This window comes from Phyllostomus hastatus, unplaced genomic scaffold, assembly GCF_019186645.2.
Source record: "Phyllostomus hastatus isolate PE091 unplaced genomic scaffold, TTU_PhHast_1.1 phas_scaffold_182, whole genome shotgun sequence".
In the NCBI taxonomy this organism is placed as follows: domain Eukaryota; kingdom Metazoa; phylum Chordata; class Mammalia; order Chiroptera; family Phyllostomidae; genus Phyllostomus; species Phyllostomus hastatus.
The window spans coordinates 25,925,138-25,939,040 of NW_025334013.1; the positions used below are offsets into that span (position 1 = coordinate 25,925,138).

The following is a 13,903-nucleotide window of genomic DNA, read 5'->3' on the forward strand; positions in this document are numbered from 1 at the left end:
TGAAGTGCAAAGAGTAAATTAAAACTGGGGGTCTGAGGTCATGGCTGTATTTTGGACTAAAAGAGTGTATGTGGGTTTTTCAGGTGTGGATTGAATTTGGCCGAATTAAACTGCCTCAGGGTTATCACCCTAATGATGTAGAAGAAGAGTGGGGAAAGCTCATCATTGAGATGCTGGAGCGAGAAAAATCACTTCGACCAGCTGTAGAGAGGTGGGTCCAGAGCCTGCAGGGGATCTAAAATTACATACTGGGTTACTTTGGGCCCTGCACTTGACTATGGTTTTGATCTTATTTTAGGCTGGAATTGCTGCTACAGATTGCAAACAAAATCCAGAATGGTGCTTTGAACTGTGAAGAAAAACTGACACTAGCTAAGAATACACTGCAGGCTGTAAGTATCTGACTGTTTTGTCTCACTTATTATGTCACATGTTTTCCACTTCTCACCCTGTACTCTAATGGTTGAAGTTAACATTTGAGGAATCCAGCTGTGATACTTGCTTACTCATGGAATTGCAGTGGGCCCCTTGGCTCCCTCATCTTAGGGAACAATGGGAGTTCTCCCACTCTTACTCTCTCTTTTTCTCTCAGGATGCTGCTCACCTGGAATCAGGACAACCAGTACAGTGCGAGTCAGATGTCATCATGTACATTCAGGAATGTGAAGGTCTTATCAGGCAGCTGCAGGTGGATCTCCAGATCCTACGTGATGAGAATTATTACCAGCTAGAAGAGCTGGCTTTTAGGTGAGGAGTATGGGACTCACACAGAGGGTTTGCTTACTGCTGAGGCTCATGGCTCAAGAGTCAGGTACTGAATCTTACAACTTGAACCTTAGGGGTCAGTGTTTCAATAGGGATACTACACATATTTTGGTAGGAATATTCTTCTGGTGAAGGACAATTTCCCCTTATTGCAGTCCCTGACACTAAGTATCTATAGGGTTTCCTAATCATTGTGTCATCTTATAACACCCCACGTATTTCAGAGTGACCTGCAGGGAGGGGTGTGCTACCAGATAGGGTTTAGATATGGAGATCCAGTGCGTCATTTTATAGAGGAGGAAACCAAGACCCATAGAGGGGATGGGAATCATCCAAGTCACATAGTTTGTACAGAGTCAAGACGAAGACATCTTTGGACCCCTTGATCTATTACTTATTCTTTTTTTTTTTTAAAAGATTTTATTTATTTATTTTTAGAGGGAAGGGAGGGAGAAAGAGAGAGAGAAACATCAATGTGCAGTTGCTGGGGGCCATGGCCTGCAACCCAGGCATGTGCCCTCATTGGGAATCAAACCTGCAACACTTTGGTTTGCAGCCTGCGCTCAATCCACTGAGCTATGCCAGCCAGGGCTATTACTTATTCTATGATGCCATCTAGGACTTATGTAAATGGGTATTAGTTGGCTGTCTTCCAGTTAACACTGTAATTTGGTGTTTGCCTAAAAGGCAAGTCTGTACGATGAGGATGTTAATAATACCACTTTGCATTCATTTAACACTTCTGCTTTCTCGAAAACACTTTCCTGATAGGATCTTATTTTTATTTTTACCTCATCCTTTTAAATTGATAGGGAAGATTTTATTTTAAAAAGTATGTTACAAACTTAAGTCTCTTCCTTCTTTATCTTCTTCCATTTCAGGGTTATGCGTCTGCAGGATGAGCTAGTCACCTTGCGCCTGGAGTGCACAAACTTGTATCGGAAGGGCCATTTCACTTCACTTGAACTGGTTCCACCCTCTAATTTAACCACTTCTCATCTGAAAGCAGAACCCCTGACCAAGGGAACCCATTCTTCTTCTACCTCCTGGTTCCGAAAGCCTATGACTCGGGCTGAACTTGTGTCTATATCTTCCTCAGAAGATGAAGGCAATCTCCGATTTGTGTATGAACTACTGTCTTGGGTAGAAGAAATGCAGGTGAGTATATGTTCCAAATGCTTAAACAGTGCACTAAGGTTTACTGGATCCAGCAGCTTATCTAAGAAGACTACGTTGCTCTATTCCCGACTGTGTAAATTCCCTTAATTATTTATTGATGCTGCCTAGGACCCAGACCCCCTTCTCCTTAAATTTTAAGTGGATAGAATCAGCTTACATTCTCAAAATTCCACTCAGCACAGGCTTTTCTAATTTGAAGCCATTAGGAAATTTGTTCTCTTCAGCTGTCCATACTCTGGGAGCTTGTGGGAGAAGTTGCAGTCTATCCATAAATCTCAATTGTCTTTTCTGAAATTTCCTCATTGGCAGGGAAGCTTATTCCTCACCTTTTGTGTGTGGCCTCAACTCTTACATTTAAGCAAGGCTTCTTTGTTCACAATTCTAAGGGGCACTTTTTTTAAAATAAAATTTTCAATTACAGTTGACATAACAATATCATATTAGTTTCAGGTACACAGCTGATTAGATATTTATGTATAACTTATGAATGGATCACCCTGTAAGTCTAGTAGCCATCTGACACCATACATACTTAGTATAAATATTATTGACTATATTCTCTATGCTGTACTTTACATCCCTAGGAGGCACTATTCACATGTATTCCAGGATAATAGTTCAAGTTCAATATTGTCATTTTTATCCTTCTAACCTTTTTGTTTAGATGAGATTCTTCCCATTTCCTGATGATGGATCCCCTGTTTACCAATAATTACAAATATTCAAAGACAAGCTAATGTTTTAAAATTTGTTGGCCGATAGTTGAGTCCATGAATGAAGTTTAATATTTTCAGATATTTCTTCTTATAGCCATTCTGATTGTGAAATGAAGAGACTCCATAAAGGGAAATGTCTAAAATATAAAGTTAAGCACCTTCAGCCTCTGGGAATACCTTCCTGGTAAATTTAGGAATGTATTCCCATAACTCAGCAGGAAAAAGCTGCCTCTACTGCTATAGCTGGCGGGGTTTAGTCTCCAGCTCCTTGGGACTGTTTATGGCATATTTTCCTGTAAGAGGCCATGATGGAGATGGTTTAGATGTCCTTTTGTCTAGTCCTCTACCCCCAGTCCCTTTGTCTGAATGTTGATTGTGACAATTTTCTTTTTCTGCCAACTTAACAATAAGCTGTTATATATGTATCTTTTCTTTTTCAGATGAAACTAGAGCGAGCAGAGTGGGGCAATGACCTGCCTAGTGTGGAGTTGCAGCTGGAAACACAGCAGCACATTCATGCCAGTGTGGAAGAGCTAGGCTCAAGTGTCAAAGAGGCCAGGTTATACGAGGTGTGTGGCAGTCAGAATCCATCACAGAGGGTGGGGCGGGGGCAGTGCACAGTGCAACTGTCTCTAAGGAAAAGCATGATAACCACCAGCAGCACTTCACACAAACTCACTTTTCATATGAAGTGTCCTTCTGCTCTTTGAAATAGCCTTGTTACAAAGATACTTTATTTATTAACTCTTTTTTATTATACTAGAAAGAAAAATGATACCGAAAGCTAAGGTCAAAATTAATAAGTAGTGGCTGCAGTTTTCAAACTCAGGCCTCTGCTTCATAAGTTCATGTTCTTTCCATTTCACCTTCTGTCTGCAGGAGGGAGCTGGTTCCCAGAAATTATTCAGTCTCCCTTCTCCCTCACTCATCCTGTCTTCCCAGTTTTGTTTTGGTTTTATTTCAACTCTCCGCTTCATAAAAGCAGTTGAGTAATTTGGGAACCATCAACATGGGTTATTCTTTGAAACCTCTCCGAATTACTGGAAGCACAAGACAGTGAGGTCTGTCCGTTGTATTCACCCTGCCGAACTGTCCTTCATTTAGTGCTGCTCCAGGCTATAAAATCTGACCCAGAGATTTCTTGTCCTAGTTTCTGTTTTCACAGAGTAAGTAATCTTTACCTATGTGTAGGCATAATATTTACACAATTGAAACCATGTCATAAATATAGTTTACTTACTCTTTCTCTAACTTACTTTATTTCATTCCTTTCTTACCAGGGGAAAATGTCCCAAAATTTTTATACTAGTTATGTTGAAACTCTTGGAAAACTCGAGACACAGTATTGTAAATTGAAGGTAAGTTTTGACTAACTCTCCTGTGTTCTGTTCATGGAGAATCTGGTTCCCTTCAAACAACTCTTTTTCCTAATTCAGAAAGCTTTAGTTTTGATTTTCTGTTTATTAGATTAAACCATTTACTATGCGATTGTTCATATGTATTATAGTATTTTCTTAATGGATCAGAGCCAGTGCCCCAGGAAGTTTTAAGTAGAGTCTATCCAAGCTACCATGCTTTACCAAAGCAGTCACTATATGGTGCTTTGAGACACCAAGACTAAAAGTTTGAGATCAATAGATTGGACACTTCTCTTCTGTATGTGTTCTTTGCTCCTGTCATTCAAGATTGCCCAGAGTAGGACAGGCTCAGGATCATTCTTTATCCAGGGAGCCCCACAAAGGCCTGGTAAGTTCCAACTTTTAGCTAAAATTGACGAGGGCTCTGGGAGTCCTATACCAAACTTGTGCTAAATTTGAGTCAATGGAGGGGCACCCAGAGATTAAAAAGTAAGACAAAATTTATTTCCTGAGTTGTTCTTTGCTTTGGTGTAAAATATGCTATCTTCTGTAGATGAAAGGCTTGTGGTTTAACCCTCTGGTCCTCACTTTGTCTAGGAAACTTCCAGCTTCCGGATGAGGCACCTCCAGAGCCTGCACAAATTTGTTTCCAGAGCTACAACTGAATTGATTTGGTTGAATGAGAAGGAGGAGGAAGAACTAGCATATGACTGGAGTGACAATAATCCCAATATCTCAGCCAAGAAAAATTACTTCTCTGTGAGTCTAGCACAACATGCCTGTCATATTTATGTAATAGCAGCAGAAGGAGACAGGGTCTAGTTCTGCTGAGAGCTTGGGTTTCTGGATTTGCATTCTGCTAGATAGAAATAGGGACTCTGCTTAATGTGTCTGTGCATGTGAAATGTATATGGAGAGAGGGAAATTGAGGCCTAGGAAGAATTTATTTAGAACGAATTTAGAAAGGCATTGTCTTGGGTTGATAGAGCAGCGAGCAGCCTGCAGGTTGAGTCATTTCAGAGACAATATAGCTTCATGGGCTTCAGAGTGAACTAGACCAAACTTAATTTTTTATTCTTCTGCTTACTAGCTCTGTAACCTTGGGCAAGTCATTTAATCTTTGGACCTCTGTAAAATGGATAATAATACCACTTAACAGCATTGTGTAAAATACTTAATAAGATTTAATAAGTTAATAATCTTGGTATTGTTTAATTGTGGTACTCTTGGCTTTTCAGAAATGTTAAATTCTTTAATAATTTTTTGGTCTCACTCTCTTCATTTGTAAAATAGGAAGGAAAATTCAGCATTAGTCTATTGGACAGTTTTTTGTATTCTTTTTAGTGAAAGATGTATATAAGTAAGTAGTTTTGGTTTTTGCTACTTGTAGTATGTTCACATCTCAGAGGATTTTTAAACATTTTGTAAAACCTATGTAAATAGGAAGGTTTTTTACTAATGCTTACTTTAGATACTTAAATTCCATTAATTTAGAGTATTTTTTAAAATATAAGCTTTTCCTGAATAGAAAGTGGTACAGGATTCTTCTGAAGTAAAGAAGAAAAAATAGATATGATAGTACAGTAAACAGTCTGTTTAAGAATGGAAATTAGTCCATGAAAGAAATATGAAAAAGGTGTTTGAAAAGCATCAAGGAGAAGGGGTCAGATCCGATAGTAAGGCTCAGTATGTAGCCCCATAGAAGAGCTGTCATCTAAAGTGGGTTCTGTAATGTTAATAGACTTACTGAGTTTAGAGAGAGAAAGGAAGGGGAAGAGAGAAACACCAATTGATTGCCTCCCCTATGCACCACTGGGAACTGAACCTGCAACCGAGTTGTGTGCCCTGACCAGGAATTGAACCTGAAGCCTTCTGCTGTACAGGATGATGCTCCAGCTATCTGAGCCACCCAGCCAGGGCTGTAATAGTAACAGACTTTAGAGCCAGAGGAAGACACTGCAGGCTTAGGGAATAATGTTAGGGCATCTAGCCAGCCAGTGATATAGATCCACTGGTGTGTCAGGTATTGTGGTAGGTGGGTGTTAGCATGAGCAAGCCACTCTAGCCAAGTTGTTTTCTTTCTTTACTTCCAATGCTCATTCTGTGTTCCCACTTTCTCAGGTCTGGCTTGGGTCCCATATTCTTTGTGAATCATTCGCCAGTAAATCCAGCATTTTTGCTCTTCTCTGAAGTCCTTTGGCATGTACTGCTCATACAGCTCATGTTGGCTCTCACCCAGTGCTGTAGGCTTTTTCAAAGTAGGGCAGGGAACAGAGCCTTCTCTCTATTGCTCCTCTTCCCTTAATAGCACTTATTGCATAAAACTGAATTCAATTTTCAGGAGTTGACAATGGAACTGGAGGAAAAACAGGATGTGTTTCGGTCTCTACAAGATACAGCAGAACTGCTATCACTTGAGAACCACCCAGCCAAGCAGACTGTGGAGGTGTGTGACTTGGGAATGTGTGAGGGCCAAGTGCACAGAGGTGGTTGTTATTAAAAGTACTCAAATCAGGGGCTTTGTTCTGTTGAAACACCCAGAAGAAGTGTCTGGGACCATTTGTGTTGGATTCTCCCTTTTTGTCCCAGTCCCCAAAAGACTGAAAATTGTTTGATGCTATAAGGAGAATACTACAATAAACAAGAAGAGATATTAACCCCTAACTTCATGACTTGAAGCCATATTTTTGAAAATGACTTGGACCATATTTTTTCAAATAACTATTCAGACATATCCTGTCTGTTGTTGATATGGTGCCTTTGCTCAGAGAAGAGAGACAGTGAAGGAATCCAGGAAGAGTTTGTTTATGCCCATGTTTTCCTGGCCAGATCATTTAGTTGGCATTTGAGTGTGGAAGGGTCCTTTGCTGTGTAACCCCTTCTAACAAAACCATGTTGAATAAAAGACAAGCCTCTTGCTTAAGGGAAGCACTGAGCAGCTGCCAGTCAAGTATCTCCGTGTACCTTCTGTAGTCCTCTCTACCATTAGCAGTGTACTTGGAAGAAAGCATTGCACATCCTATTGGGTCTATTAATCTCATGTCCTCCTCTCTGTGCTTGGTTGTTGCAGGCTTACAATGCCGCTGTCCAGTCCCAGTTGCAGTGGATGAAGCAGCTGTGCCTGTGTGTCGAGCAGCATATAAAAGAAAATACTGCTTACTTTCAGGTATGCAGGCTTTGTGTTTGCCCGAGTGCATGTTTATGTGTGTGTGTATCAGAGAGGATGAGAATAATTGTTTTCATTCTGGCAAGACATTGTGTGTGCGTGCACGTGTATGCATATACATGGGAAAGGTGAGGTTAAATACTCATCTGTGTCAGCTAGCTTCTATTGTATAAACCACCACCCTAAAATTTAGTTGCTTAAAACAACAATCATTTAGTTGACTCATGCTTCTAGTGATTGACAGTTTGGGCTGTGCTCGGCTGAGTGGTTTTCTTATCTTGCCTGGCTTAATCATGGCTGCAGGCAACTGGCAAACAGGCTGGGAGCTAGATGGTCCATGTCTGATGTTGTCTGGGATGATGAGGTACAAGTCTCTATACAAGTCTCTAGCATCCAATAGGCTGTCTTAGGCTTCTTCACAAAGTGCCTGTATTCCTCCACAGCAAGAGGGAGTAAGCCCCAGTGCACCTGTTTCTACTGTTACATTTATTAACATGCCAGTGGCCAAAGGAAGTCTCATGGCCATGCCCAGCTTCAAGGGAGGAGAAATAGACTCCATCTCTTGATGGGAAGACCTGTAAAAAAACGTCAGGACCATTGTTTCCCTGCAGTCTGTCACAGCATTAAGAATATACTACTTGTTTTCAAATGAGGGTGGGTGGAGGACATAAACTATTATCCGTTTGGTTTTTCTGTAAGCTAAGCAATCTTCCTGATCATTTTATAATTATATTAATGAATTAAAACACTTGATAACCCAACTTCTAGGCTTTATGAGATTTACCTCATAGCCAAGTGCTGTCACTAGTCAGAAGTCAAGAGGAATGAGCAGTGATTTCTGAGGACATGATGCAGACTGACTTTTCCATAGGGTTCAATAGGCTTTGTGCAAGTCGTCACTAATATTTCCTGGCCATGGCATTATAAAACCTCCAGTTTATACTTTTGTGGTCTTTGTAGTGAATTGTCACCCACCCAGGAAAGTATAATCAGCTTTTCTTAGCTCTGCACAGGAGAATTGTTCTTTCTCAGTTAAGATCTTGGTGTTGCAATATAGTGAGCACTAGGAACCCCTGACTTTATCCCCACAGTTCTTCAGCGATGCACGAGACCTGGAATCATTTTTGAGGAACCTCCAAGACTCCATCAAACGAAAATATTCCTGTGACCACAACACCAGCTTATCCCGCCTTGAGGACCTGCTCCAGGACTCCATGGTGGGTGTTGCATCAGTGGGATGATTACAGAAACCTTCTCTGAGAAACAGAGTAAACCCTTGTCAGCTTCTGGTAATATCCTTGAAAGCTCCAGGGCAGTGGGTCATTGTTACAGTGTTTGGCTCACATTTAAATAGTTTAATCAATTTGTTCTTTTTCCTTTTTTCCTTTCTTTCCTTTAAAGAAGTTATTAATAAGATTCCTTTGGGTATGTTATTGAAGTAAAGGCCCAGTCATCTCCCCTGAGCCACTTAGTGCTCATCATATTTTCTTTGCATTGTTCCTACCTATTTCACTGCAGTAGTTGGAGCCAAAGGTGAGATGTAGAACATGGAAAATAGGGTTGATGGGGATTAACTCACATTAAATTCTTTTTCACTCTCCCATGTAAAGAGAATTTTCAAAACAAAATAAAACAGACAAAGAACAGTGAGCTACACCTGAGCCAAATTTTTCCTCCTTGGCAGTTTTTCTTTGGTAGTGATGAGGTATTAGAAAATTGAATTTAATTAAGGACATTAAAATCTTATTTAGATGTAATACAATATCATCTAGTTCACTTATATAGCAGTATTTAATTTTTTAAAAGTAGTATTGCGTCCAGTATTTAGTCCAAATCAAGTTTACATTTATTTCCTCCAATGAACTATTCCTTTAGGAGTGCTGGTAATAAAATCAGCAGCAGGACTACTTACATTTACTGGATGTATATTACACAGAGTTGACAAGGCAAGGCTCAAGGTACATCTCACAGTAAGACAGAAATATGCCTGTAATAGAGAAATTATTTTTTCTATATGAGAAGCCAGGGGACTCTCACATTTCAACAGAAAATTATGACTAGGGGAACCAGAATAACCAAAAACAGTGTCATTTTTGAAGGGGAACCAGAATAACCAAAAACAGTGTCATTTTTTGAGGGTGAGACCTGCATATTTGTGAACATTAGTTGACTTTTTGTATACTTACAGGCATTATAAACTTATGAATGAGTTTACATTCAGTGTTTCACCAGGGCGAATAATCTGTTAGTGTAATTAATTTGGAATGAAGGGTGAAAACCTGACTTTTCCGATGTTGTCTCTAGAAGCTCTCTCTTAGAGGTACTTCAAGTATGAAGGAGGAATATAATAAACCTTGGCTATTATCTCCTCCCTCCCACAGAGTTCCTTCCTGTCTGTAGGGTAACTTCTCTGCAATTGTCATATCTTCTCTTCTCGAGGGTTGCTGCTTTGTTCCCTCCTCTCCAGGTCAGGGGCATCGGGTTGGCGGCATCATCGGGGCATGGAGTCAACTGGGTCTGCTCCTCAACTTGTCCTCAGCTTTCCGTCAGGTTCGGGAGCATCTGTCCTGGCTTCTGGTTCTTTTCAGAACTTTTACCACGCTGAGCACTTGGTTTCTGGAGTTTAAGATGTTTGGCTTGGGTTAGACAGAAATTGACGTCTTTATTGCAAGGAAAATGCCATGGGTAGACCAGCTCTCAAGTACGGAACAGTGTGGCTGTCACCCTGATATGTTCCATTCCTCTTTCTTAACTAATAAGTTAAAGTTGTATTTCTTCCAATCATGCTCCCCGGGACAGGCACAGGTAGTTTATTTAAGCATTTCTTCTTCTTTTTTTTTTTTTTTACTTGCATATTCTTAATTCTTTAATGGCATTTCTTAACATTATTAACTCTTTACTCTCATTACATCTACTTCCATCCTAAGAAAGCCCTCTTCTGGGGAGTTTTTATACCTCAAAATGGGCTTGAAACATCCTGGTTAATCTTTTACTTTAATGGAATTGGCAGTAGATTGCTACCAATTTTGTTGGCAAGAGGTTCATTAGTTTTTAAGATAATTGGGTTTGCAGAGACTTGAGAGTTTTAATTTTGCATGGTACTGCTTTCAACCCAATCAAATTTACATGACTTTCACACAGCAAGACACTAAAAGGTAAACCCTTTGTCGTAATGCCTTCACCAACAGTATTGATTTGTAGATTGTTGGTTGAAGAGCTAAGAGCTTTCTGGAGAAAGTTGGACTCAATTTAAGAAAGTAAAACATTTGTGGTAGACATAATTATTTACAAATTTTTTAAAGAGCTTAACTCAAGCTTCTTGTAAGCAAAAGGCAAGACCTGGCTTCTACCAGTGAGAAATTGAGTAACAACAACAATAACAACATAGTTGTTATTATTGTTTTTAACTTCCATGTTCTCTGAACCTTATTTGGGGAAATCTTCTGCTGGCTTTATAGCTGTATTTGGCAGCTAGAAGTTCTTTTTTGTTTTATGGGGGGTTTTTTTGTTTTGTTTTGTTTTGCATGTGGCTTTATGGTTCTTTGAAAGGGAATAGGGGAAAAGCTGCAATATTTGAATACAAAAACACTTGGTAGAAGATAAAAACAGTCTCTCCTTTTTTCTTTATCCTTGTGTTTCTAAGATGGCTCCACCAAGGATTATTTAACTGAGAAATGACATTCTCTCAGAGAGTGGAGCACTCAATTTTCTGTTTATCACCCTGAGTAGCCACATTAGTATCTTTTTGATTTTCTTCTCATTTTGCAGGATGAAAAGGAGCAGCTTATACAGTCCAAGAGTTCTGTTGCCAGTCTTGTTGGGAGATCAAAAACAGTTGTCCAGCTAAAGCCACGCAGTCCTGACCATGTGCTAAAAAGCACCATTTCTGTGAAGGCCATCTGTGACTATCGGCAGATCGAGGTAAGGAGATGGAAAGGATACTTCTGGCTCCAGAGGAAAGGAAGCGGTGGGGAAGGGAAGCCTTCAGTTAGGGTTGTGAAAATAAAGAAAGATCAAATTACATGCCTAGATCTCTTATATTATTTAAAAAATAGATGAAAAAGCTTCACCCTGGCCAGGTGGCTCAGTTGATTGGTGCCGTTGTCCCCTGCACCAGAAGGTTGTGGGTTCTATCCCTGGTCAAGGCACATACCTAGGTTGCAGTTTTGATCCCCAGTCAGGGCTTGAATGGGGAGGCAACTAGTCGTCGTTTCTCTCTTACTGCTGTTTCCCTTTTCTTCTGTCTTTCCTTGTCCCTCTCCTTCTCTTTCTCCCCTTCCTCTCTCTAAAAACCAATGAAAAAATATTCTTGGATGAGGATTTAAAAAAAAACAAACAAAAAGCTTCAACTCTACAATAATAATCTGCTCCCTGACTTTGTGATTGGCTTCATCTACTCAGTTGCCTAAATGGTGACAAATGGTACTTTGTAGCAACTGGGAGATATTCTTGACTCCTCCCCTTTCATCCATCCCCCACAGCTAGTAGGACTACCAAATCAATACTAACTTCTAAATAAAATCCCTTATATGTACTTCTTTCTGTCCCTGCTGCTAGTACCGTAAGCTAGATCACAAGTTTCTTTCATTTGGATCATTTCATCAGCTTCCTCAATGCACTTTTTAAAGAATTGGGGGAGGGAGAGAAACATCAATGTGTGAGAGAAACATTGATTGGTGGCCTCTTGCATGACCTGGCCTGCAACCCAGGCATGTGCCAATGCCTTCTTTATCCCACAACCAGCCATGAGTGTTTACAAAAAGTGTCACTCTCTTGGTTAAGTCCTACAGCAATTCCCTTTTCTATGTACAAAGTCTAAATTCCTTAATGCGGCTTCAGAGTCCTGAATAATTTTTCTTTACCTCTGTAGCCAAGACTTGGTCATGTCCCTTCCCTAACCCTAACCCTAACCCTAACCCTAGTAAATTGCATTTGTCACACAGTAGTGTAACTGTATTCCTCACTAGAATATATAGAATATATTAATAGGCCATGTTTGTCAGCTTAACATTTCACCATTTCTATCTCTAGTGACCTAGTATACTGCCAGGTGCATAGTAGGCTCAGTAAATATTTGTTACACAAAAGGGTGAATTAACTTTTTGTGCACCTTTCTGTCTCAATATTTCTGTCTACTCTAGGGAGAACCCCCCAAAACCCAGAATTTATTTATAAAAAAATTGTGTATTTATTCTTATATGTTTAAACTTCAGTCACCTTCTAAGTACTCTCCATTTGATTCAATACACCTATGGAGACATTTTTTCCACTGCTCAAAACAGTTTTTGAACTTATCAATTTTTATGCCTTTTAGTGCTTCTGCCATTTTTTGCTTCACCTTTTCCACATCAGCAAAATGTTTCCCTTTGATGATTTTTTTCATCTGGAGAAACAAAAAAAATTGCTTTGGGCAAGATCGGGGTGAATAGGGAGAGTGGCACATGGGGGTCATGCTGGTTTTGGTTAAAAATAGCTGAACACTCAGCATAGTGTGGACAGGTGTGCTTATAAATCACCTATCATGAAATGGACAAACGTGTTGAGTCTTAAAAAAAAATACACTGAAGCCAAACACAGCCTCTCACAACACCACCAGCTAGTACACTGATACAAGTGACATCTAAAATATTCACCTAGAGGGGCAAGCCTGTATACTACGAGGGGCCCACCCTGCAGAAGATAATTCTGGGGTTTCTTGGGTCTCCCTGCTTCCCGTAAAATAGGGATGGTTATTGTTGGTTACTTGTCTCGCAAGAGAAGGAGCTGATGATTCTAAATACTTAAATGTTTTCAGGACTTTGGGTAGGATGACAGGAAGGAAGGGGGACCAAATATCACAAAAGCAAGGTTGTGAGTATTTGTGTCTTTAATTTTTGCTCTAATGGTTGTATATGTGAGAGACTGTTCTTGGAGGTCTTACAGTCTCCTTCTACCCTTCATTTACTGAGCTATTTGACATGTAACAGGCATTTCAGAAATACTTGCTTCCTGGATGTATTTGATGTCCGCAACTTGTGTTTTTACACGTTATCTTTTTGTCAGAATCAGGAACTCTTACATGATGGCAGATCTCAAAAATAGTTTTTTTCTTGAGGATTTCATAGCCTTGGGATCAGGCTCCAGGTAATAATGGGTTGTTGATTTATCCATTAGTAATGACTTGTAAATTTGTCTCTTCAGATCACTATTTGCAAGAACGACGAATGTGTGTTGGAAGATAATTCACAGAGGACCAAGTGGAAAGTGATCAGCCCCACAGGGAATGAGGCAATGGTGCCATCTGTCTGCTTCCTCATCCCTCCACCCAACAAGGATGCCACTGAGATGGCCAGCAGGTACCTTTGCTCTACCGCCACTTGCACTGCCACCTCGGCTGTTTGACCTTGGAGAAGTTATGGAGGGATGAATTTGCATTTTTGATCTCCTTGCACAGAGTGCCTGAATTTTAAAGTTTCTTTTGGGAAAGATCCTCTATTAGGATATCAAGTCTTACACTGCCAGCCACATAGTAGATTTTCAGTAAATGTTTATGTTCAATTAAGATATATTTAGTGATAATTCTTTTTTAAAAGAATTCTTGATTATAAACAGTTTGTTCTCAGAACATTAATTTTTGTAGTGACAGCTAATTTTCTTCTTTAATGTATATTTTTAGAGTAATATGTACATATTTTTAAAAGTTGAATTATACCAAAAAATTTAATGAAAATTACCAGCCA

General features: G+C 39.8%; 1 protein-coding gene across 22 annotated transcripts in view; it reads left to right on the top strand.

The window, feature by feature from the left end:
* MACF1 (microtubule actin crosslinking factor 1) overlaps positions 1-13,903 on the top strand; it is a 325,507-nt gene that overhangs the window by 166,377 nt on the left and 145,227 nt on the right. For all 22 annotated transcript variants that reach the window (XM_045859449.1, XM_045859456.1, XM_045859454.1 and 19 more), the window contains 12 exons: positions 84-211; positions 299-392; positions 593-747; positions 1,647-1,923; positions 3,101-3,229; positions 3,941-4,018; positions 4,616-4,777; positions 6,360-6,464; positions 7,089-7,184; positions 8,276-8,401; positions 10,953-11,105; positions 13,365-13,519. In XM_045859449.1, coding sequence (XP_045715405.1) covers positions 84-211; positions 299-392; positions 593-747; positions 1,647-1,923; positions 3,101-3,229; positions 3,941-4,018; positions 4,616-4,777; positions 6,360-6,464; positions 7,089-7,184; positions 8,276-8,401; positions 10,953-11,105; positions 13,365-13,519 — 1,658 coding nt within the window. The remainder of the gene's footprint in view (positions 1-83; positions 212-298; positions 393-592; positions 748-1,646; positions 1,924-3,100; positions 3,230-3,940; positions 4,019-4,615; positions 4,778-6,359; positions 6,465-7,088; positions 7,185-8,275; positions 8,402-10,952; positions 11,106-13,364; positions 13,520-13,903) is intronic.